Source organism: Cyrtonyx montezumae, unplaced genomic scaffold (assembly GCF_038088225.1).
Source record: "Cyrtonyx montezumae isolate F1298 unplaced genomic scaffold, pur_monq_1.0 scaffold_3, whole genome shotgun sequence".
Taxonomy (NCBI): Eukaryota; Metazoa; Chordata; class Aves; order Galliformes; family Odontophoridae; genus Cyrtonyx; species Cyrtonyx montezumae.
The window spans coordinates 70792534-70820247 of record NW_027072034.1 but is presented as its reverse complement, the minus strand read 5'-3'; the positions used below and the strand labels follow the sequence as shown (position 1 = coordinate 70820247).

The window sequence follows — 27714 nt, the reverse complement described above, 5'->3', positions numbered from 1 at the left end:
GTCAATCCACCTCACCATCAACTCATTTATTTCACACTTTCAAAGTTTCAGAATAAGGATGATGATGGAGATTGTATGAAATGCCTTGCTGAAGTCAAGATACACAATATCCACTACTCTCCCTGCATCTACCCAGGTAGAAAGCTTCCAGGTGGGTCAAGCATGATTTCCCCTTGGTAAATCTATGTTGACTACTCCTGATAATCTCCTCTTCTAGTTGGCTGGAGATGGACTCAAGAACAAGTTCTTCCATGACCATTCCAGGGATGGAGCTGAGGCTGATTGGCCTAGTTTCCCAGATCCTCCTTGCCCTTTTTGAAGGCAGAAATGACAGTGGCTGTCCTCCAGTCTTGAGTAACATCTACCACTTATGAAGACCTTTCAAAGACGATGGAGAGTGGTAGTGACAGTAGTAAAAGCAATTCTTTTAAGTCCTGCTGACACTTTCTAGGAGGAACAAATATCAAAACTGTTCAAGATAAGAACTTTCAAAAGAAGCCTGATCTATGTCATTACTTTTCAAATGACAACATATTTTTCAATGAAAAATATTGCTGTTGCCACTTATGCTGATAATACAAACTTAACTAAGCATGAATATTGCTGTTTCCTGCTTCTGGCTGCCTTATGTAACCAAATCTTTTTATTTTTATTTTTATTTTTTTTATGTTTATTTTTTATTTATTGATAGTCCTCCTAAAATCCAAATCTGCAAAATTTCCTAGGACACAAAAAAGAGAAATTCTAAAGATAAGAAAACAAACCACACATGACATGTTTGAGTTTAATGAACTATCATCTTCTACGTTTCAACTTGCTAGAGGTCCCATGAAATATTGTGGTAAAAAACAAAATAAATTATTGGCTGTTTATATCAGTAGAGCATCCCGACCGCTTAGAAGGCACTGAGATTTAATCAATTTCTGACCATGACATTGCTACAGTATGCTACATCAAGCTCATCCATGAACCATCATTGAATACGAACACCATTTTTCTGTTTCCTCTATACTCTGTATCTCTGAGTACAAAGTTATCATGTGCTGATATAGAGAAGAGATACCACCCCAATTTTTTCAAATCAAGTGTTCCTTTAACAAGAAGCACTGCAGCATTAATGTTTGGTGAACATCTAAAACTACTCATACAAGTAATCACAGATTGCAGCACTTAGAGTATAAACTGTGAGAATTGGCCTGAGGCTGGGAATTGCTGCTATTACAGTTTTGGCTGAATAAGCTATAATTTGACCCTAAGGCACCTGTTCAGCCAAAACATATCAAGGAATGGATGACAACAGCTATTTCAGCAGTATTTGCAGGGACAAGAACACATCAAGAGTCAACAATGAAAGTAATAGAAAAGGTTAAACTTTCCATTACAAATACAAACCAAGAAAACCTCTCTGATCCTTTTTGTAGAAGAAATGTGTGTGATGTCAATGCTTAGTGGTAGAGGGAGAAATATAAGCACCACACATTATGATCAATTGAGGCAAAAAAGATGCTATTATAATCTCCAGAAACAGTCTTGAAGAAAATAAGCGATCTCAAAAGCATGCAGGAGAAATTTCTATGGCAATCCAGATTTATTTAACCTTCATCATAACTGGCTCTGCACTCAAACTTTTGAATGAAAAAAATATATACATATATATATATATATATATATATATATATATTTATAGTCAAATGCTCAGTACACTTGAAAATGGCAACTCTGATAAGTAGCTAAGACATTTAACATGTAGTGCAAGCTCATATGGAGAGATGCAATTAATAACTTTATCAGACTGCCACATCAATATTGCTACAGATTTTGTACTCAATTTTATTATCAAAAGAGAATTTGCGTAATGTGTAGGCAAACCATCCTCTGTGAAAAAGACAGCATGCTGTGTTTGGTCATGTGACTACTGAGGCCATTTAACAAGAAACTGAAAAAAAAAGTTAAAAATAAGTGAAAAATGCAGTGACCAAGCCTGGAAATCTTCATGATGAAAAGTGACCAGATTTCAAAAAGGCTGCAGTTCAGCAACAACCCTTAAGACCAGCATACAGAAAGAGCTAGGAATCTGGATTTAGAATGCTTAAAAATGAACTTCAAACACATTCTTCGATGCCTTTTGGCTTGCGTTCATATTTTTGTTTGTGTTTTAGTTTCACTCTGTCATCTGCAGATTTGCTGTCTAATTTTTCTTTTTTTCTTTTTTTTTTTCTACAGCAAGTTGTTAGCTAACTTTAGAAGAACTACTGTCAAGAACCATGGAGGTCACTCCCGCACACCTGATTAGCTCCACACTTGATTCATAGGATTGTTGCTAGACATGCACTGTAAGCTACTGTGGAAAATCCATCCATTTCTAAGACAGGTGTTTACTACAAACTGCTCTTGAAATATGGAAGCTACAAGAAGCTTACTAAATTTTATGGTAACAGTATAACTTTCAGAATAGCACTTTAAATATTGGGAATTAGGAAAAAGGGGATATTCTTCAGAAGAATTCAGCTACTTAAAATATTGGCAATAACTTTACATGTGGTGTTGCTAAGGAAAAGACTACGACCCAAATCATAAACAACAACAACAAAAAAAAACCACTTTTCAATTCTCATAAATAAAATAAAGAATTTATCTTTTCCAACTTATCTACTGAAATTCTGAAAACACCTTGTTAGGGAAGCAAAATGGTATTATTAAATTTGCTACAGGTTACCCAATTATATACATTTTCCAGATGAATAAAGCAAAGTAGTTTCAAACCAGTTTCTAGGAAAATAACAATTACTATTTGCTCTGCTTGTCACACAAATACTCATAACTATATCTTTAACTTCAGATCATTGTATACTTACAAAGAGCAGAAGATCGCGTCCTTAAATATGCAATAGGTACGTAAGGCAAAGCAGAGGTAAGAGAGGAATTCTTAGGGCCTCTAAACCAGAAGCAGCATACAAAAACTGAGAAAGATTGCTTTTATTTCCAGAAATGCTTGTCAAAATGATATTCACAAGTGAATAGTGTATCCCTAAATATCTAGAGAGGTAAGTGTTTCTAAAAGTCTGTCTAATCCTCACCCTCATGCTGAAAAAAAACATAGATGATGAGCATTCACCTCTCTCTGGATCACAATTTTATGGGGGACAAGTGCAAGAGCACTTGTTGCTGAAATAGACAACAAATTTTCTTAAAGAAATGTTCACTAGCTTGTACCTGATGGATAATTATAAACATGGATTTTGATTATTTTAGGAAGATAACACTGAATACTAAGTCACTGAAGTATGATTTTTTTTCCCACCAAATTACTGTTTGAACAAGGAAAAGGTTACAGAAGTATGGATAAGCACTACCATCACTTGTATTAAAACAAAAAATGGGCAAGACAAAATATGAATACCTCTTGTAAAATCCTGTTCTGTATTTGAGAGAGAGTTTGGTTACTCAGAAAATTTTAAGTTGGCTTTGGATACTGTATAGGCTTAGCTGTTCTAGCCAACATCAGACAGGACATGAAATGAAGACAGGAGTTAGATATGATGATCCTTGTGGGTTCCTTCCAACTCAGGATATTATGTGAATTTATCAAGTAGAAACGTATTCATCATGTAAGCTTTCCAGCAGAAATTCTAGGTATCTAAAATTCACTTAAATGCTCTTCTATGGGCTTGTTTGAATCTTAAACAATTAGGCTGCTTGGGTATCTCTCTTCTCTCAGTACCCAGGTATTCTTGGAAATGATACTCCACCTTGTTTATCAAACATTACAAAAGGAGCCCATGAGAGAGAGAGGATTTTATAAATCCTAGCCCAGTGCTTTAAGCATATTATTTTACTTTTTCAAGTGAGTTTCCCCCTCTGAGCTAGTTTCTACCCCCACAGTATCTTACTGACAAATCATTCCTTGAAGGCATTCTTTCCTCATTCCTCAGTTCTTTTCCCAGATATGGCTTCTCCCTCCTCTGTCTTTTTGAACTCTCCATCTTCTTTTTTACAGATAGAAGCAGCACACTGAAATCTCACCCCCTGATGTTCTCAGAGGAGCTTTCTGAATCTTATTACTCAAAACCTTGAGTCCTATTAAAATCTTCAGTGAAAGCAAGTAACATTGAAGAGAATGAGCAGCAAAGAGACGTCCTTGTGATGCTAATTGTGAGATAAAGACAACATCTTTCCACCAGACAATGAGTTAAATGGAGTTTGGAAAATACAACACCTTATTTAAAAATAATAAATAAGGAAAACCAAAGGTCTACTTGCAAGTCTGTGCAAATGAACTTAAATTACTTGAGTCCAGATATTCTCATGGAAAGTGGTAATTCTCACGAGAAGTCTTATCACTCTCCATATAAAAGCAGGCCCTCCTTAAAGCATCTGCTCATACTTAACAACTAATGGTGAGGGTCTATGACTTTCACAGGCTAGCTAAGCAGTTCATTTCCACACTCAAGAAAACAGACTTTTGCCTTAGTAACACACAGCCTTTGTTCAAAGTAGCTCAGAAACAATATTGAATTTAAGATTCATAATGTTATTGTTTACAACAAAACTAAAGAATTCAGACCCTACTGTACTGTGCTGAATAAGTGCTGAAAAGCATGCCATTATGCCAAGCCCATTGCTGACCTGTCTATCACACACAACATTAGCTAGTGTACCATGATGAGACAGGAATATTCTTGCAGTTCTCAAGAGAGATAGGTTCAATGATCAGAGGTTCTAACATCTCTTTGAATCATCAACATCAGAATCTCTGATTCAGAAGTATATTCAGAGAAAGGAGCTGTGGGGGAGCCTTTAAAAAGAACAAGGAAAATAGAGTGAGCAAAGCACAAAACTAATTAAACTTGATACAACAAAAAAACTAAAGCATTTTTGATGCAATTTATTAAGGAGAAAAAGCTGTGAAATTAACAGCAATCAAAAACTAATTAAAGTTGATGCAATAGGAGCAGCCAAAGAATGCCTGATAACATTTATTGAAGCAAAGAAACATGGCTGTCAAGTTAAAAGAAATCAACCAAATTCTGTTTTCGAATAGTAACGCAAAGATAATTATTCTCTGGGTGACACTTACAGAATAAGTTTCAAGTCATTACCTCAAAAGACAAAAGGACTGACATGCTGTGTTAAACTGCCTGTGAAAAAAAAAAGGGTCTTAATACGGAAACTTTGTAAATAATTCTTCAGTCTTGCATAAAAATAAATATGACTCATCAGTTACACAATGCTCTGTTCTTGTTATATCAGTTACTTCTATAAACTAGTATTTGACATTTAGGATAATACCTTGTCTAACAGGGCACTTATAAGCCAGAGACTCCTGGTGTTTTCATCCTAACTATGAAACTCGTTGCCTCAGTACCTCAAGGCAAGTAATTAACATTTGAGAGTGCATTTGTTTTAGGATTATGATGCAAAACTTAATTCTTGATGTCAAGCATCATTTCAGTTATGGCCAGTTGCCAGAAATTCTTTTTTTTTGAAGGTTTTGGTGGTAAATAGTGAAGTGAGCTGTCTGTAGATGAGCATTAATTCATACCAGGGTCTCAGCTTGACAAAAATAATTTAAATAAAAATAGTTGTTTGCAAAGTGTATAATGACAACAAACATTTAATTCTTTTTTCCTCAAAAAAAAAAAAAAAAACACACACACACACACAAAAAAACCTTTAGAAGTTTAAAGTTTAATAAAAAAATCTATGTCTTTCGTGAGTATATAAAAGTAACTACTTCTTACATAAAACTTTTGACAACCCTCAGCTCTAATTTCCAATAGGTCGGGCTAAGTAGCAAAGACTCCCATCATTACATTCCAAAGAGCTGCTAGTTCTAGATGGTATAACTGACAAGCCTAGGTGGAAGATTTCCATTTCATATTACTTCTTCATAAACCTAGGATTTTTTCTAAACACTAAATTGTTGAATTTCTTTCTTACTACATTTTTACTTCAAATTACTTTTACCAGTGAGAGAGGTCTTCATTACATGCATGATCTTTCAGATCTACCTTTTTTTTTTTTTTTTTTTACAAAAATGCCCATGCTCTTACACAATCAAAACACCCATTCTATTTGAAGCTATATTTAATAGATCATTTTTTGTTAGTCTCATCAGAATTTGCTTTTGCTGCTGAATGATATTTTTCTTCATTTTGCCTTCTTTATATCACATGAAGATTTAAACTCCTTTGTTGGGTGGAATGGGTGGGGTAAATGATAGCATGAAGTGGGCACATTTACTTCAGAAAATGGTCAATAAAGTTTCAGTTGAGTTCCAGTAAAGACAGATTTCTCATCCATACAAGGAATATACAAATTATGGAATTCTGTAGCCTGGTGTAGAACTTCATTGCCCCTAAGCATACCTTACTGAAGTGAAAAGTGTTTTATCTTAAACCAAGTCACATATTGTCCTGTATTGGACAAAACTGTCCACAAATGTTTTTTAAGTTCTAGCCATTCATTACTTTTGATGTTAGTCTTGCAGCAAGAAGTTAATTAGACCTGAATTCTCACAAAGTTATACTGTTTATGCCACAGTTATTAATTTGTTCCTTTTCTAAATACTCTCAGCTTCCTCCTCTGTCCTTTTCTACTGAGTAAAGGAAAAATATTAACTTCCTCCTTATTTTAAGCTGCGTGTGAGCTAATGAGCTGCCTCATTCTCCCATCTCAACTGCTCACTTGGTCTCTGCCTCTCTGAATGGACAGCTGAATTCTACCTGACTTATTTATTTATTTATTTTTCAGTAGCTGTGTAAATTTCAATCACTTTCTTTCCCTACTCCAAATAGCCCTGACTTTGTTTATATTTGAGACTCACACTTCCTGTCAAATAGGTTGAAACAGGAAAACAGATTCAAATATCAGTGAGGTAACATTTGGAATGAAGAGAGCTAACCAATGTTGCAATTGAATAGGCTACTGTTCATTAGGAATATTGGCTAGAACTGATTCAACTTTCAGATTAAATGCACACACACTCACAGAATTCTGGAAAAACCCTGAAAACAACACACTGACAGTTTGCAGCTTGAACGAACATAATTTGAAATTCTGGAGTTTCCTAGATCATACTGTTGTGAGTACCACATAAATTATAGCAATTCAATTTCTAATAGCCTCTATTCTGGGCCTATTAAATCTTTATAAATAGGTCTCCTTCATGTCATGCACATACGGTGAGATGCAAGGCCCCTTTTATCACACAGTTAAGTAGCAGTAATGGGGGGATGGCTGGGTGACATACTTCTCTCAGGCATGGAGAGTAATTTCCACATTTTAGAATAAGAAATTAATCCTTATCGCCTCTATTACGTTTTGAAGGACGATTCTGATCTGCTGTGCCTTAATCAGTTTGACATTAAAAATATCTGTTTATTGTCGGTAGTTAAAAGATAGAAGAAGAAATAGGAACTCACTACAGACCATGAGCGCCTGAATATCTTTCTTGAATATTGTTATAAAGTAGATAAAATGAGTAAGTACATTTTCATTTCACTGCCATCTGCTCTTTTCTTTTGCTACTCTGTCTCATGGCTGAGAATATAAGCATAGATGTAGGCTATTTGACTGTTCTAGAGGAAAGGAGATTCTGTTACAACCTGAAAGAGATAATCTATACTAATAGGGGTGTGATTTGCTTTCCCACAAAATGAGTTTATTACTGACCAGTTAAAAAGCATTCCTTCAGGAAGCTGCAATACACTGATAAATTGCATAGGGATCCCTTAACTTACTTCATTACAAATTGACAACATCATTGCCAGAGTATTTTGTTAAACACAGATGAACTGCCTCTTAAATTCTTCAGTAGTAAGGCTGACATTTTTTGGACAGTAAATCTTCTCATTTTTGAAAAAGAAATGATATACGCTTTAGAACACATCGATCTGGTCGATGAGTCCAAGCTCATCCAGGCTTAAAAAACTGGGAAATAGCACAAGATGACCTGACTTGCATTAGCTTGTCTGAATTCTTATATAGGCTCTCAGAAGAAGTAGCTCAAACAGAATATGATAGGAAAGAGTTTATGGCTGCCATCGGGAGCCTCAGTACTGTGTGTTGATGAAGCATTGCATCATTTTGTGGTGAAGAACTCCAGCTTCATTAGCAGAGACAGAACAGAAAGAATTATGCTCAGAATGAACACTTCTTACATGCCCTTAAATAGAATACAGTTAGATGTAGAATAATCTGAGTAGTTTGCAAGTTTAAGTAAAATATATTTTTCTGTCTACCACACTTGTACCTAGGTCAAAGTATGCACCTCCTCGTTATGCTCAGAACTCAAACTAATCTCAATTTTGAAAAAATATAATTACTAACATGAACTATTTTGCAGAAATCTGCAACATGCTGATTACCTAGTTGTGATTTCCTCAAAGGTTAGGAGTAGAAGAGTTCAAAGACTTCAAAGAGTTCAAAGAATTCAAAACAAAGATATACCTTGTTTCCTTCCCTCCTATTTTGGAGCAGAGATGTGATAAAGGTCCTAGCTTTTTATGAGCTAAGAGAGAAATAGTTAAAGGATTTTTAAGTCGTATAATTCCTTGCTCCTCTGTTGGTGTTGCTTTCATTCTAGAAATAAGCAGAAAAAAAGTTTCATATGTCCCAGTGAAGCAGCAGCAGCTATCTTTTCTTCTGTTTCTGGGAAATTAATAACACCAGAAAATGACACAAAAGGAGTCTGAAATGATGTGGCTATAGTACTTTCAGACCTTTTCACAGCACTAAGTAATGCTATATAGCATCACGCTGCCTTATATCCCTTCACTATCTACAGACACACATTCATAGATGTGTCGCAACCCTCAATGAACGTGATGGAGTAGGAAACAGCTCATAGCTCTCAAGCCCATGAGTTTGAGCTTCCTTCTGCAAGAAGTGGCTGTTGCTCTGATAGTGTATGCTTGCTAGGGGGTTAGGATTTTTGTGTGGCATCATTCTGGGAAGAGCTGTGCTACAAAATGAATTGCTCTGTTGGTCTTTTTCTCTGTGGTGCCACAGTTCGCGCTGAACTCCTACTTCCCATAGGACTGAAATTCACATTTGTAACCAACTACAGATAAACTTAGACACAAGAAAACAATTCTTGAAGCAGACCCTTTCACTACTACAACATACCATACCTATCATGGGGGTGTGCTCTCCATGACGGGACAAAAACAAAATTAATGCTAATTTTTGTTTGCAACCTAAAGCCAGGCAATACAGACAAAAATACAACTGATGTTTTGTAAGTATGGTAAGTATAAGTATATATATGTAAGAATATATAAGTGATGTGCAGGTGATCTGATGTCTTCTATGTTTATACAAACATATTCATTGAAAAATAAACTACATGGTTTTCAATTTTTTTGTATAAAAGCAAAATTGACTGTGCTGAGAAGATGGTTATGAATGGTTGAATTTAAAAAAAAAATGTTTCCACCTCACATACAAAAATGCTGAACTGAAATAAATGCTTTAAAGAAAATCTAGGGCAATTTATTCCTAAAAAATTCTTTAAAAAAGAATCAGGTTTGACAGTTGATGCTGAAATTGCAAATGGTAAATTTCAAAACAGTGATATTTCCTTCTCAGGAAGTCCAGATCTCCCTCCATTTGGATTTGGAAGTAGGTTAGTTTTAAAAATAAATGAAGAATTCATTATTAGTGCCCAGCAACTTCAAGAGATGTTTGCAGATCACGAATGCACATCTATATTTGAAAGACAAGCAATGGAAATATGTCGTGATGACTGAGGATAACAGATACAGGAGAGGCTACAGAAATCTGGTGTTTTTTTCAAATTCTTTTGATCCTCATTGTCTAAGATGCTGCCTTTTCACAAACATTTACAGGTGTACATTCAGATGTACTTCCTCCATTGGCTGACAGATCAGGCACACATCATTAACCTGAAGCTTGAAGCCTTGCTATTTGTTTAATTTGATTTGTACAGTGACCAGCAAAGAACAAATTCACCTGCAAAAATGCACAGGGAGGATCCTTGACAGAATGAAGAAGTTTCTCAAATGTTTTACAAAGGAACTACTACACAGAGACTGACAAAGGTAGCCCATTAGGAGCATCATAGACTGTGCATAACAGTATGCTGAGAGATTTCAAAGCTCCCATTTGCCTCAGTACTAAGGTGGTTTTTCCAGTTGAAGGCAAGAACAATTTCAGTATGAAACTGTACACTGACAAATAGAAAGAAGAAATACATCCTCCCTCTCAGCCCTAACCTAACAGAGGCTGAAAGCAGCTTCCTCAAAAAGATGGCAGTATGAAATGCAAAAAACTGACCAGGCAGCATAAAAGCACAGTGCACTGCAAGAAAGAAAATGCTAAGCAATTTTTGAAGTGTTAATAAGGAGAAGCTAAAGCCTTCAACGGGCCTGAAAAAAATATTCATTCGCAATCCTGGATTATCTTCACAGGGAAAAATTCCATATGTGAGTCAGTTGCTAAGAAAGTTCTGAGTAATGCACATACAAGTCTGACTTTTTAAGTTGACATTTCTACTTTTCCAGGGGATAAGAGCTGTCAGAAGGGTTCCCTAGGTAGACCAGAGGATTGCAGAGAAGTATTATTCTGTAGGAGTCAAAGCATTGTGGCATAAGTACTTTGATGGAATTAGCAGTGGTGAATTAAGAAATAGCCTCATACACTTCCTAGCTCTAAAAATTACTGCTCCCATGGCAGAACCAGAACAAAGGAACAGATTCAGAAGGAAAGCAGCTGCAGATTCTCTGATATAGCAGAAGAGTACATTTCCCTCTGCAGATGATTTCACATTGCTGTTAACAAACATCTGGCAGTGGGGCAGAACAGATAACTACAGGCAATACCATTGTAAACATTGCTGTTAGATTCGTCAAGAGGTACACTGTCAGAGTCCTTAAGCTATCCACTTTCCTTGTCTGATTCAATCACAAGATGTGCCTATAATAAACATTTATTCTGCAAAATTTAAAAATGATCAATAATTTATCTTATCAAGTACATCAGAAGAATATGCTTGCACCTCTACAAAACCAAAATAGAGACTACATAAAATTTTTCTACATACTCGGACAGAAAAGATCTTTAAAGATATTGTTTGGCATGGGTTAATCACCTCTTTAATTAGAGAAAGGAATACATACTGAGAACATCTTTCTGGCATCTGATTAAGCAATGAGCCAATACAATTGTAAATCTTCCATAAATTCCCCATGGTTCATCTCTACAGAGGCAATTCTTTACTTCTCAGAACCTATCCTTCATTTTCAGATGATCACTGCACTAACTGTATTCAAAAACTTTTATTTCATGCTGTTAAAAGAAATGGAATGTGACTGTTCTGCAATTCTCCATAGAAACACTTACCAATTAAGAGACTGAATTATTCTTATATATTTTTAATTTTTAATATAATTACAATAAAAACCAAAACTGTTTTATTCTAATACATACAGTGCAATAGTTAATAATCTAATGTTCTAGTCACTGATATAATGTATTCTATCTGTAACAGAGGTAAACAGGATTTTAGGGTACTACTCTCTCCTCACAATCTCATATTATGAACATAAATTCAAACTCATTTGGATAAAACAGATTTTAAGTCTTGCCTGCGCTTCTTCATACTATTTCCAAGTATTAGAAGTACTAGTTCTATGTAATAATTACCCATACTACAAACAGCTTCATGCAATTTCGATTGAGTTTGACATATTCATTTAACATGGTTCAATTCAGGCAATTTTTTTTCCCTCTACATTAGTAGTAAGCAGAACAACCATGATATTAAAATAGAAATGATGGGATTTGCACTGAGACAACATAATAATTTCATTCGAGATAGGAAAAATAGAGATGACAGCTACTTTATTTTTAGGCTGCAAAATAGACCAAAAAGTCAGAAAGATATCAGAAGGGAGAATATGCCTTCTATGAAATCAAATAAAAAAATACAGAAGTGCTAGGACTGTAGCTTATGATGCATATTTTACAAACCAAGGGTTTTTTTTGTTTTGTTTTGTTTTTTTTTCACCAACGTAAACTGAATCACCACCAGATAATCTGTATGCAAAGAACGATCTAGTAAGGTGGCATTATATTTTTTTCCTATAAATGTTATTTCAGATAACAAGAAATTCTATTTTAGTTGGTTTTCCTTCCATTTAATATACATTTCAACTGTCAATGTAGTTACATAGTATTATTCTCTTAGGCTGCCACTGGGTAATAATGCTACAGATAGAAATAAAATAATAACAGTTTGTGACAGGTTATGTTTAAAATGGTTGATCAGACTGATCAATGAGACATGGCTTTTAAAGCTAAATTCAGGTGCAAAGAAGGAAAAGATAACTGTTGATCTTCACAGTTTGCTCCTATCTCACTGAACTGGAAGGCATTTGGGATGCAGCCTCAGTCTTAATACAGCTGCCACATGCAGAAAAATCTTCCTTTTCTTCTCATACTTTATAACTTAAATGCACATCTATTTTTCTTCTTAACATCTATACCCTTTCAGAATCTATTCTACTCATAGCTGGTTTTCTTTTTAAATTTCAAAAGCTTTTTTATTTTTTTCATGTGATTATTCCCTATTTTTAAACAGCATTCTAAACATTTTGTAATATTTTACAGTTAATATATAGACAAGCATTATCAGTTGCCACAGATTAGTTACTGTAAGTAATTTTTATAACACCTGTTTACATGCCTTGAACTCTCTTTGCACCACTGGTTTGCTGTTGTTTGTTTTGTTTTCTTCTCCATTTACACAATTGCCTATTGGTTTTGTGTTTCCTCAAGCTCCTTTTATCCAGAGTACAAACCTCTGAAAGTAATCTCATTCAAGTTGATTCAGTTCTCATTTCTGTTCAATTTAAAGTTATTTTCTCTGGCTCACAGAAGAACATCACACAGTCTCTCTCACTGAGTTATTGAGGATTTTCACCCCGTATCAGCAGCTCATCAGCAATTACTTTTCTGCACACACATCCTTAAAGATCTGGGACATGATGATTTGTTACACTTTCTGTGCTGAAACAATCATGAAGGAAGTTCCTTAAACAAGTTTCTTCCAGGAAGGGAACAGAGAGATGAGTATTTCTTATATTAAGCAGTACTTGATAGACTTTCATTTTCATCCCAGAAACTGAAAAAAATGCTTTTATGTTTAAACACTATGATAGTGTACATTTATTGCTCTTTTTTCAATATAGTTGGATATATTCAAATCATTAGCTTGCCTGACCTTAACAACAAGCGCACTATAAAACAATGGAGCGGTTTGGCTTAGAAGGGATCATAAAGACCATCATGGCCTCGAAACAGCTGCCTTTTTGTTTTCAAATCATCTAATGTTTTGACATGGTAAACTTTAATTTGTTTCCCACAGACAATGGAAATTTAAATAAGGCATACTATTTTTGGTGAAATAATGGGTTTTGTATGAACTTAATCTTCTGTACTGGTTTCCTGTATTTATACAAATCACACTTTATCTTAAACAAAATTGGGGTTTCCTTCCTTCTTATCACCTGGTACCTGTTGATAAGAGCATATATTTGTTAATTTAAAATAATAGCTTTCTAATTTACTTTAAACATTTTATTTTATTTTACTTTAAACACTAAATACTCCAGACTTTTAACATTATATTTTCCTAGAGTAGCTCAAAATGAATCTGTAGTAATACCATTCTCAGACTTAGGTTAAAGAAAAGCAAACCTATGCAAGCAGTAGAAAAAAAGACCCAAGCTGTCTTATCCTTTACTAAGCCTGAAAATAGAAAATAAGGAAAACACACTGCAAAGATATCAACACTCACTGTATGATGATTAGGCCTAACTCAGACAGAATTTATCTACCTTAGCTTATAAGCAGTTAAATCCTTCCAATATTGAATGGACTTGCCAGCACGAATCACAGGTAGCTTGGGGACTCGTGCCATCACATTTGACTGAGTAATTTGGACTGTCCACTCAATCTGGCAAGCCAAGAGTCTTCAGCTGTTCAGAGAACCTGTTATTTCAGAATGCAGCAAATTCAGGCCCACGGGTACAATCATGTTATCAAATCAGCTTCTGGGATGGGTTTGGAATCCAAATGACTCACGTATGGATAATCCAGACTGATAGACAATGTTTTCTCCATTCCTTTACTTTTTACTTACGCAGCAGTCATTGTCTTTCAGTCATATACTTTGGCAGTTTCCCCTCCCTCCCTGCCTAGTCACTTGGGTAATTCACTAAAAATATGTTGTTGAATCACTCTTCTGGATTACATTTCTCTTGAACTGCTGTTTTTATTCCCCCAGCAGTTGCTGACTGATAGTTAACCTCTACCTTAACCCTTCAAAATGCAGTTGAAATGACACTCACAGTACCATCTGTTAATAGTCTGTGGTTGCTGTTGTAACTTTACATTCAACTTTGGTTTCTGTTTCAAAGCCTTTGAATTTATTGTGTTGAGTATCAGCAGTCGGTGTGTTGTGAAAATACAGATTTTGTATGTGTTAAGGTACATGCATGTTTTTAAAACAGTTCAGTGGCTAATTTTTTTTTTTTTTCAGCTGGCCTAATTTGCTTTGAGGAACTTTGTAGAATCTGAGCAGACCTGCCAACAACAGATATCTTAGCTAGCTCAAGTGCTACCCAGATGTCAGTTCATGGCTGTGTACTTCATGTACTGTGCCTTGAAGACACCATCATATTTTCAGAGGGTTCTGTATTATCTGTATTATCCTCTGTATTATTATCTGTATTATCCAAGAGTGTTGTTATCCAGATGCAAAGCCAAGAATGTACTTGTGTTTTGGATGTTTTCATATTTTTATATGGAATGTATCACTTCTTCCTGTGCTGCACGTATAATTAAAATATTTTTATACTTTTATCCTAAAGCATTGCCTGCTTCTTAATAATCTAATATGGCATTTATAAATACTCAAACTTCAACTTTTTCCACTGCTTCTAATGTTTTCATTTGAGGAACATCACTTTCAGCAGCTCTGCAAATATCAGCTATTCTTTGCGAAGTCAAGGCTTTTTTTTGTTTGTTTTTGTTTTTGTTTCCCAACAAAGTTAAGTTTTCTTGGATCTAGCAATCATTTACCCCAAAAAACATTCAGGTTCTGGTCCGTTTGGTAGTTCTCTCGTTCCTATAACTCTATTGTACTGAAGATGTTGTGATATAACAATCAGTACTCTGGCTTGTCACATACTTTCTTTAAAAAAGACCACCTTAGCTTTCCCTAAGGGACACTGTTCACTGTGATTAAAAACAAGATGCCTCTTACAGCCTACCATCATTTTCTTTATGATGTACAATGTTGAGCTCTACTTCTTCTGGATCTACTGCCTACTGAAAACCTATTCTCCCAGTTGTCCTCTGCACTCCAATAGTTACTCACTACCATTTCCTTTAAGAGTTACCATTTTCTTCATGAGTTTTTGATCATTCACACAAATAACTAGTGCAGAGAGGCCAGCTATAAGAAATTTGTCTTTACATTCCTCTTTGCCTCCCTTCAACATACTCCCTGAAAAAAATAAAACTTATTATGCCTTAAAAGATTCTTTGCCATTTAAAACAAAAATAGCCACCAGCCTGAGTATTACAAAGCTTCCTGACAGAGTAAGCTTAGCAGTGTCATCACAACTATTGCCTCACTTCAGCATATTCAAGTGCATCGCATCAGCTTCATTCGCCATTTAGCTTGAGTGCTAGCAAACTTAATTTCTGCACATACCCGCATTTCAGCACAGTATAATGCAAACTCCTACACTTTCTATCTATCTCTACAATATGCTCATTTACTCTTTCAATAGTGTTAAGAAAATGAAAAAATAAATGCTGTAAGTGGGAGTAGTTCCACTAATTTATTACAATGAAATAATATTCTAATGCATTGTAATACATTTTTAAGCTTAATTTTCATATTCATAAAGAAAATAACTGTCAAGATATTTTAACAGACTTCTGCTCCCTTTTATCATGCTATTTTTTTTAAGATGCGTGAACAAAAGCATTTGGGTTTTCAGAAGTGGCTGGTTTTGATACCTTGGTTTTTGAGGATCAAGTGAGATATCTCTTGTTCTCAAAAGCTCTATAGATTTATTTATTTTTTTCTCCATGTACTAAGCAAATACTATTCATGATCATTTAAACTTGGTTCCTAACCATGGTTCAGAGGTAAAGCATATTAGTTCTTACTGGGATGAGGTCATTTTTCTCCGTAGCAGTCTCTGTGATGCTCTGGTTTAGATCTTTGACCACAGTAATGTTGATAACACACTGGTGTTTTGGCTGTTTCTGAGCAGTGCCTGTGCACTGCCTTCTCCATTTCTCATTCTGGCCTCTCCCAGGCAGGAAGCTGGAGGTGGTCAGAAGGCTGAGAGGGGACACAGCCAGGACAGCTGAGCAATACTGACCCGAGATATTCCATGCCCTGCATAATATAACTGTAAGTGGACACAACCAGGACAGCTGAGCAGAACTGACTCAAGAGACATTCAGTGCCCTATATAATATAACTGTGAAACTGATGGATCTAACCAAGATACAAAATTAAACTCAGTCACAAATCTTGGAAGAACTATTCTAAAAGATCATCATGAGAAGCTCCCTATGCAAAGATCTTCCTTCTCTAAACCAGATTTCTATCTCCTACAATTGTGGTTTTGAATGTTAGAAAAGTTTCAAAAATTATAAAATATTTATAAGCTGTTGCTACTCAGCGCAGAAAAAAAAAAGAGAGGGAGAATCCGTTCCCTCTGCATCTCTTACATCTAGCTATTAAGTCACTGTTTGACAACAACTGCCTAAATAGTTTTCTTGTTTTTTCTTGTATTTTCTTTTTGCACTGCTTTTCATTCTTTATCATGAGTTCACTAGAACATATTACCTCACTGAGTGAATCTATTAAACTTTAAGTAATTGTGAATCTCTAATTTCTATGTGTATCTTAGAATGGAGTTCAGCTGGGTCATCATCTACTCTCCGATCCCATTTCCACTCTATTATGCAACAGGCAACAGAACATGTAAAGGTAGAAACAGAAGTCCATTCAACATTGCTGCCTGATTTCATGTTACTCAACTGCTAACACTCTCAGTTCTCCCAGCAATACAGCCTGCCCACCTCCATGTTTGTGTAACTAATCTAAAGCATAGATTTTCTACTTTCCTCTCTATTTCTAAAAGAAACACTATTTTCTTTGCTTTGTTTTGTCTGAGTTGAATCCTTTTCTCTGAGGATTGTTCGTTTACATGTATACCTACATGCAAAGTTCAACTGCTTACTAAAATTGTTAAATGTCATTCAGGAGGTTCAGCATTTCCCTCCCCCCCATCAGGATTCTCAAGTGATTCTTATAATTTGAAGTTTTTGCCTCTTCTTTTTTGTATAGATGAGTATCCAAGGCTGACTCATCCCACAGTGACATAAATTAGAGTTATACTTAAATTCAGTATCTGGAGTCTGGCTTCCACAAAACATGCCAGTGTAAGCTAGAAGGTGTAGCACACCTACAGCACGAGGGAGACAGGATTTTAACCCCAAGAAATGCCACAGCACTTCTAGCATTTCTGTCACCATTCAGTTATGATAGTGCTACAGCAAGAATTAAAGATCTTTTCAGAGATGACTCCTCCTCCTAAGCTGACATATGGGGTCTGTAGTTAAAATCCCATACCTTGTGCACTGTGAGTTTCTGAGTCTCTCTATAAATGTCTTTATATTGGAATTAAAAAAAAAAAAAAAAAAAAAAAGGCAAGGAGTTGCTTTCTGGAGCCAAAAGGCATGATGCTTTTATCAGATACGTCCTGCCTCTAAACTTACCTAGCAGTTCTAACATGACAGTGCCAGCCCTGAGAGGGCACAACTGCAGAACCTTTCAAGCAGGTGCTATACCCAAATGCATCTCCACAAGTTCATCTGCAGCATTGTGCCTATCAGAGAAGCTCTGGGGAGCTCTGCAAGTACAGTGCCCTCTTGTAACCCTTCCCTAGCACACCAGTGTCTTTGAAAGCTTTCAAGACGATGGGGAGTTATACAAATGCCAAATACTCTTACATGTAACATAATCAAAGGTCATCTGAAGAAACATATTCTGCTGCTAAGGGATGCATAATCCGGAAGTTGGAATATGCTTTCTAATGTTTTAGTAAGTCATGAAAGTACTACTAGTTGATGAAACCACAAGGGAAATGTGCCGATCTTTGATTAGGACCAGTCTCACCAAAATATGGTTTGTCAGACTGAGGCAAACTTAACCATGAACACAGGTGGTTTTCCTATGAACAGAGTTCCAAATTCCCTGCTAAGGTAAAGATCAGGTATTTTACACTTCCGTTTGTCTGACAAAACAAAATTTTTAGGTATATACTAGATTCCATTTCTCTTCCCTTGTATAGTCTGATTGCTCATTTTTACACTGATCAGTTTGAACAACTTTGGCACCAGCAGCCATTGTTTAGCTGTACGTGTCTGCTTTGCAATTCAGTAACCCACTCCATATGTATCTATAATCCCTACTGAAAGGAAATATGAAGACTATTCCAGCAAGCTAAGCGAAAATTCTTTGAAGTCTTCTCTTTACCAGCCATTTATGTCTCCGTGCTACCACCTTATTGTTACACATCTCCATTTATATTTATGTCTCTTTGTATTTATTGTTCACTCTAAATCCTTAAGAAATACCACTACTAGTGAAGCTAAAATAAAATTACCTATATTCATTTAAAATCAAATCCACCATTTCTACATTGTTGCTCACTGTTCTTCTTCCAAAGGCAGGTATATAATTATAGCTATTTTAGTGTATAAAGTGGTAAAGAGATTTCTATGGTAATTATTCATTTTAATTGAAAACTGTGTAGGAAAAAACACATTTCATGTGAAGCATAAAATTTGCATTTGTTTCTAAAGAATCTGAACTTGCTCAGAGTGAGCTGTGAACTCAGATTTTCCAGGAAGACAAATCTTTAAAATTCTGTCCAAGGAGCTGGTTGGGAAACTGAAAACAGTTGTAGGAAGTTGCTGAGCTCATTAAAAATAAGACCATATAACCACTTACAATGGATACACAACATCCTTGAAGCTACAAGTTAGAGGAAGCAGAAAAGAATAAGTACAAGAAAGAACAACAAAGAGATAGCATGCTGAATGAGTGGGGCCATCACTGACACTGAATCCACAAGATCAAACATTTGTATTTCCAAGTATTTTAGCTAGCATGAGTTAACATAATACATATAATACATTTTAGGGAGCAAAAATCAGACTTGAGAGAAGCTACTGTTTTACCTTGCTTTGCTAATAAAATAAAGCTATATTCTCTTTTCCTATAGCAAGCATGATATGCATGCTCTTTTTTAGGATATCCACACCATTTTTTGTCAGGATGAATACACTTAAATTATAATGAAAAATAATATATTGACATAATATATCGACAATATATTGACAATAATATAATGACAAAACCTGTAAACTGAAGGAGTTTTTTGTATTTTTTTTTTTTTTTTTTTGTATTCTGGTATCATGTTCATCCAAACAAAAGAGGCCACATTATTATTATTATTTTTCCTAAGACAATATGCAATGTAACATAATTAATAGCAAACTGGGACTTTGAATAAAAGGCTTTGTAATTGTTGCCCTGGCCTAAAATCACTTTTTCTAAGACATGTCCTAGAAATGCAACAAAGGTAGAAGAAAGAAAACACTGCATTTTTCCTCCCTACTGGCTACTCCATTCCCATTACCACAATGAGTCTAGCACATTTTAAGCCTGAACTTAGAAAAAATCACATACTTCAGGTGGTGAGGACCAGAAAACAACCACTGAATCACTTTCAGGTGCACTATCTCTGTAACATTATCTTTTCTGAAAGAAAACTCTACTCATCATTTACTATTCTTATTATTTCAAGACTGCATAGGCTAAGAGAGAAAATGTCTCAAGTTATATATAGTCTCTCACTCCTTCATAAATATTAAATAAGTATTAAATTGCTGAAAGGGTAGGGGAGGAGGTTTTTTTTTCCAAGAAAACATCCTCCTAACGGAGCAAAATCTGCATGCATGGCAGTACAAGAAGCAAAAGAATAAGTTATGATGCAGCTTTTGGCATTAGTGTAGTTAGCTCATTAAATTTCCATGCATAGAGCATGTAAAGCAGGAAAAGGAAGAATATGACTTCTAACTCTGAAGTCAATGATTGCATCACAATTCAGGAGAACACAAAATTACATGAAGATGCTTTTTAAAGTATGTGTAATCCATTTTGAATAAAGTGTAGACTTAACAGTAAGTCCCTTGTCAAAAGGCGAGGGACTTGGAAGCAGATTCTTCAACTCTCCCTAACCAGAGGACTCTACTGGCATAGAGTTAGTTTAATTATAGTCAGAAAATGTTTCGCAAGACAGGGAAAACAATTTTTATGAGAAAGAAGTAAACATGAAGGTCCCATCCCATCAAGAACGATCTAGCAGTGAAAAGCTTTTCACTGTATGGACAATTTTCCCTATTTTAAGAAACTGTTCAGCCATATGCTGATGAGCTGTTACCTCCTTATTCTGCTGCTATAGTCAGGACCCTCTTTTGATGTTTACCTGACTTCCTTCATTGTACTACAAGATTCATAACTGTTAAAGTACAGAGCAATCAAAATAATTTTGTTCTCATTTTTTATGCTTCCTTATAAGAAAATAATTTATACTTTCTCACAAGAAAATAACATATTAGAAGATTGTAAAACTAAAGGCACATGATTCTGATTTTGTTCGGACTATAGTGATATCTTAAATGGATTTAAAGTCTACTAGTGGACTCTAAGATTCTTCTTAGGTTTTCTATACAGAACTTAACCCAACATCCTCAGGCTCCTACTCAACATTTTTCATGAATTTTCAGCTTGAGAAGCACAGCCATTAAATAGCAGTTTTCATGGCGCTGAAGGGAGAAGTAAGACTTTAAGGTTAGTTTTGGTTAACCTCGGGAGACAGGTTTGAAAAGACTCTAGCTGAGGCACTGCTTTCAATAAATTAAATATAATGACTAGATCTAGCAGAAAGCTGCTTTTTATAGCCAAATTGTATGCCTGACTAAGACAAGTAGGTAAAGCAAAAAAGAATGAGGAACTTTTTACAGCTGCAGTTGCCATCATTTACTGACAAAATCAAGGCATCAGAGTTGTGAATATTTATCACCATTTTGTATCAATAAAGCAAGTATCACTGTGTAAAGGACATATCTTCCTTGTACACAAAGAACAGAAACAAATGCACACACAATAGAAACACCTATGAAAAGTTTTAATCCCATTTTCAGAAAGGATAATGTTTTCTGCATGAGACTTAGAGGTACTTCTCAGTGCCCTGTGTATATTCAAGTCTTGAAAAGTCACACAAAGATTTCAAAGATTTTCCTATGCCCGAAGGACTCTGATTGAAGGACCAAGACCTGATCATGTTAGACCTTCTCCAGTCACACAGATGTACAGAAGCCCCTCTGCAAACTAATGATTTGAACCCTAACATTCACACTTAAGCTCCTCACATTTCCTGCGAGGAATATAGATTTCTTTTATGTGCTTACTATTGTTGCTTGCCATTCAAATTCTTCTGCTTAAATTCATTATATTAATAAATAATACAAGCCTCATTTATACTTTGTAAAATTAGAGATCTAACCAAAATATGCAGAAAATAAAATTTGCATCAAAATGCCTACACATTTAAAATTAAACTACTTGCAGTTCTCCATCTTTCTCAACAGCCTTTAAAATGTCACTTACTTATAAAAGACATAAATTCTACAAGTATTGGTGTGCTCTGCCAACAAACAAGTTCTCTCAGTTTTTAGTTTTGCAAACGTTATCTACCAATTCCAAATCGCTAACAATTGCAGAAAAAAACCCAACAAACTTCTCAATTTAAGTAGAGGTTATAGGACTAGACTTATGGCACTTAAGATTGCACCTTATAAGCCTCTCACCTTCAAGTCTACATTCAAAAGGCACTTATGATTTCAAATAAATTGCAAATCAAATGATTACACGCTACAGGAAATTAGATAAAGAGAAAGGAACCACTTCAACACTATAAAGAGATTCTATTCAGCTATTATATTAATAGCAAAAAATCCATATTTTGATTGCAGCTTCTGCAGGTATAAAATGACAGTTTTTAGACTCTACTTTCATTCAAGCGCATAGATCCACACAGCATTTTAAGTCCTGCAATGTGTTGTAAAGTCTTGCAATCATTTAGCAAGGCATTCTGGCAGCATTACTTTGATTTTTAAACAGAAGACTACTGGCACTTCTCAAGATACGTTCACGAACATGTAGCACTTTTCAGAACAAACTCAAAGAGTAGAATTAAGTACAAAATACTGTTGAACTTCTACATCACAAAGATCAAGACCAATATTTTTGCATTTCTGATGCCAAGCAATTGTTCTCTTACTTGTAACTTCTGTTTAAATATCTTCACAGTATCTAATATTATCTTTAGGTTGACATTTTTTATGTAAAATATAATGCTTTATATTTTCAGATAAGGAAAAAAGTCTTGGAAATATACTACAGTGATAATGTCTTTATTTTTCAAAGGTATGAACACTTTCCTGTAATTTTTCCTAAGTTAACTAAGATTAAGATATTGTGCATGGCATATTTGGAAAATGGTAGAGCACACAGAATAAAAAGTAATGTTGATTATCTTTTACAGTAAGAATGTGTATCATAGCAACTGCATACTGCGCTAATGACAAAATGAAGCTCCAGTACACCTGAAGCAAGTGATTTTATGTGTACGTATACATGCAGACAAAATAACAAAATCGAGTTTAAGGGTTTATGAACTAATCCTTTCCTTGACAGAGTCTTATCATTCATAAATACTCTTTAGAGATATTTTACAGCAACGCTTTCCAAATCATCTTGCACTATGAATTCCATATATTATTTTTCCTTAATAAAAACAGACAATCTTATGCAAAAGAAAGCAATACAATGAAACATGTTTACTCATGAAAAAACAGATTATATAACATATAATTTCATTATTATAGCTTAAAGCACATATTTCTAGTAAATATTTTCAATACTACAATATTAAATTGAAATTGTTTAAAACAATTCTGTATCAGAAAAAAAATGCTGCAGAATCGTGAGTTCTGGAAATTAGTTACCTTTTTTGTCGTCGAAGTACAATGTCTGTTGAGCTGGATTTGACCACTGGAGGGAGGTGTTATCATTTTGATCGACCCTGCAGGTCAAATTTGCCGTTCCCCCTTCAACAACTGTGACATTCTGTGTGAGTGGAAACTGTCCTTGGCTACCTAAGGAGGGATGGGATGGGATGGGAGGGAAGGAGAAGGGAAGGAGAAGAGGAAAAAACAAATGAAGTATTTCAGTTGTAGAAATAAATTTATTGCAGCAACTTCACATAGGTGACAGTGTGAACTATGTTCATCAAGAGGTATAATAGGAAAAAAAATGGAAAAATAGATAAGCAGCATATTCTCAACAGCAATAGAACAGAAAAAAATAATTTATGAAATAATGATATTAATTTTATTTTTTTCCTGTATGTGATATGATTTAGCTTCAAAGAAGTACACTACGATCTTCATTTTCTCAGACACACATACAAATCCAGATGTCTAGGATATGAATCCACATAGGATTCACACAGTGCAGACATATACAGATGTCTCAGTACAGAAAATATAGTTAAAATTATCTTGAAAACACCACTGAAAACATAATGTAAAAATCTACACTGGTTTCTTAAACAGAGGGACAGGGTAGCCTAGATTCCCTGTTCCATTTTATGCTTTTTGAAGAGCTCTTGGGATGATGCTTTTGCTGTCATGTTTGGAACGTTGTTGGAGAGCAAAAACATAGTTTGAATCTAATACCAGATGCACCCTCTGTTGAGAGAATGTAACCTGATCATATATGAAAACGGAAGCGATGATGTAGTAGCTCTCTTTCACATCTGTGAGTCTATCCCAAAGCATTATGAATCACAATAAGTGCTTGCTGAGAAGTCACCAGGAATATTTCCAAATACCTCTACACAATACAGGAACGGTATCAGCCAGGTTCTTGAATCACAAGCATTTTTAATGGCATAGTTAGACTCAAGTGTTGCTTTGTGTATTGTGAAAATAGCATACCTTGCCAAACAGTAGAACACATTCTGACAAGAATATCACAAGAGTAAAAATGTGGGATGTCTTCTTTTCTCTTTTTCATATGGGTGGGAAAAGAAAAAATTCCTCAATAATAATTGAGAAAAATCATTATCGGAGAAGTACACTTAATCTACTCAAGAATACAATACAAAAAATAGACAGTCCAACAGACTAAATCAAATACATGCTTCTTTCTTCTTTTATACAGGACCTATTAACATAAGATGTGCTCAAAGTTAGTTACGGATGATAGCATAAAAGTATTATGATTGACAGTCAAGTGGAATGCGTCAGAAATGAAAAATCTCTCTACAGTCCTAGAGGAGAGAATATAGACATAAGTACCCTAATTATATCAATGTGGAAGTTATAATAACACGTAAATCTGTTATCTAGTATACGGATTTTCAGATGACCAGAGTAAGGAATTACTAAATAAGGGATTAACTAAACTTCCAAACTTCTATTTGATCTGTTGATATTGGGGGAAAAAATAAAAATAAAAAATAAAAAATAAGCAGTTCTAGCTAAGTTTTGATAGTTGTTTTTTTTTTTTACTATTTTATTATTTTTCTAATTTACTATTAACAGGGCAACAAATATAGTAAACAAAAATACAGAGTATTGCAAATACCATGGCTAATTTAAATGCTGCAAACAACAAATGCCAAAATTCTCATGACATCTACTATGTCTGACACTTCATTAATCAAATGCTGCTTCTTGAAAACCACACATTGAGAAATGCTTGATGAGTGAAAAAAATCATAAGCAAGAGTGGGAAAAAAAAAAGGAAAACAGAAGAGATTTGTCATTTTCTTTCATTTCTTCTCTTTCAACTCCAATCTCAATATCTCAAGATATTGCATAAATTGCTTATTGCTTAAATTAGAATTTTAAAAATCCAGAAAAAATGTACACAGCCTGTTATTACTTCCACTAAATTATAAGCATTTTAACAAAGAAATAACCTTCTAAAGTATGAGCTGCATGTAAGAGGTTATGGAGGCAAAAATAGTTTTTGCATATAAGAAGCATTAAACGAAGCCTAGTGCCAATGAAATCTGAATCAGAGACTATGATTTACATTTAACTATCTTCCATTCATATTCTTTAATAAAGAACTGATGTAATGGTTCAGAACCCTATTAATATGAATTGGGAAATCTTCCCAGGATTACCCTACATTCTCTTTTTTATATTATAGTTCTCATGATGAAAGTCTCAACATATACGCACTCTCTTCTTTACTAATTACGGTCATGTCACAGCATCATTTATCAGAACTGTGCTTAGTATGTAGACTATGCTGCTCAACCACTTAAATGGAAATTGTGGGTCTCTGGATCTGAACAAAGTCAGGAAAATATTCTTTCCTCTTACCACTGTATTGAGTGCTGATGTTTTAGAAATTAAAATTAATAGAGCATACAAAAGTCAAAGCAAAGAATTCTCCTATCCCTTATCAATAGAGAAAGTATATGGATCTGGAGAAGATGCATACAGATTCATAGGAAGCCTGCAGTGGAAAAGGAGATATAAAGAAAATGAGTAAATAACTCTGGAAATTAGCTCAAGAGGAAGAAAGGAAGACAGTGTGCAAGACAGAAGAACAGTAAAAGCAAGAACAAAAGAATGAGTACTGCACATATCTTAAACAAGACCAAAACTATTAGTAAGTTATGGGAAAACTAAGACAAAGTACATGTAAGAGAATTACTTTGTTGCTTGTATAAGCATCTCACTTGAAAAAAAAACCCTTTACCATCAGTGAAGCAGACAAGTTATTCCTGGCACCACCATCCAGCAATGGCGGCAGCAGCTTCTGCAGCAGCACATTAACCTATGGCTGGAGGCCACCAACTGGAATCAGAATATCATTCCCAATGGAACTTGTTCTGGAAAACATCATCATATCTAAGATATCCTGGTACCATTGTGAAAAAAAAGCACTCATAACCCCTAGCACTGAGTAAGACCATTCTGACCCATGTGAATAGTCTCATTAAATCAAGAATGCTTAATAGTGAGCACTCAGGAAGAAGGCAAGCAAGGCCAGATCAAGGGCAAACTATTCAGATTCAACAAAGCTGATATGTTGAAAGAAACACGCTTTTCCTTAACTTCTTCCTTAAAATTGGAACTTTGAATGAGGCAATATCCTTTAACAAAAATATTCAAAGTTTAAGAAATTCAGCAATAGAAATCCCAGTGGCACCTATTACAGTGAGCAACAGTCATCACTGTTTAAATGAAAAAACAAACAAAACAAACAAACAAAAAAAATGTTTTTTTTCGCCAGTCTGAATTAGCCTTACTGCAGTGCTGAGCATCCATGGGCTCTTGTTACATCTTCCTCCCTGCTCTGAAGAACACTCTATTCTCAAATTTCTCTTTCTTTAGCTGGTACTTACAGATTATGATCATATCACCCATTAACCTTATCTTTGATAAGCTAAATAAATTGAGCTCCTATGTCTTGCTGTAGAAATCACATTTTTCTAATCCTTTAATTAGTCTGTGGCTCTCCTCTGTGTCCTCCTCAGTTTTTCATCTTTTTTCTGAAGTGTGGTTCCCAGACCTGGAGACCCTAGCACAGTGGTCACAGAAGCAACAGATTCAAGGTCTCACCACTTCTTTACAAGCACTTCACAGTCTTGTTTGTATTCCTACATGAGGCCTCTTGGACGCGGGTGACTGCCTGTCTTACCACAGTGCTGGCCTCAGACACTGCTCCCCATTCTGTCCTGTTACCTCCTCTTGTAGTTCCTACATGCATGTTCTTATATTTCACCACTCATGCACCTCTGAGCCAAGTGACCCGTGCTCTTCAGTGTTTCATACATCAACAGTTGGTGTGGCACTGGCAGTTTTACTGGCAACAGTTTTGTTTCCTGGGCTGTTTCTAAAATCCAACCACGAAAAACACAAGAGTAGTACAGTACTGCCTGCTTTACCTTGTGAACAAAATGCACTGAGATGCTTTTTTTCCATGAAGATTTCATATTTATTGTTACATTTTCATCCTATTTTTTTTCCCCCAAACAGTTCTAATCTCCCTAATGCTCTTCATGCTTTTAAGGTAGGTTTTGAATAAGTTTTGCCTATTAATCAATACGTCATGTTATTTCAAGTCAAACACCTTACAGACATCAAAACATTTTAAAGATTATAGTTACATTTTTCCAGGCATATCTGTAATTTGCAAAATCATCTAATTATTGAATTAGTCCAATATTAATTGATAAATATATTCAAAAGCATCTTGAAAATAAAATCATTCTTAACTAAGCTTTGTTTTATAGCAGAGAATGATGAAAGTTTCTGTTAAGGCAGAAAATCTAGCTGGAAATGAATGGTCACATTTCCTTTAATTCTGATGATGACACTGAGACATAATCCCATAAATCTAACTGAAATCTGAGATTTCAAAACCTGATTCAAAACCTAAATCGACTACTGACCTGATGTATGACCTCAGGTAATTCATTTAATCTATGTCTTGCT

The 27714-nt window shown here is 35.0% G+C and overlaps 1 protein-coding gene across 2 annotated transcripts in view; it reads right to left on the bottom strand.

Moving 5' to 3' along the window:
• CADM2 (cell adhesion molecule 2) overlaps positions 1–27714 on the bottom strand; it is a 603584-nt gene that overhangs the window by 157135 nt on the left and 418735 nt on the right. For both annotated transcript variants that reach the window (XM_065741859.1, XM_065741860.1), the window contains exon 3: positions 23197–23346. In XM_065741859.1, coding sequence (XP_065597931.1) covers positions 23197–23346 — 150 coding nt within the window. The remainder of the gene's footprint in view (positions 1–23196; positions 23347–27714) is intronic.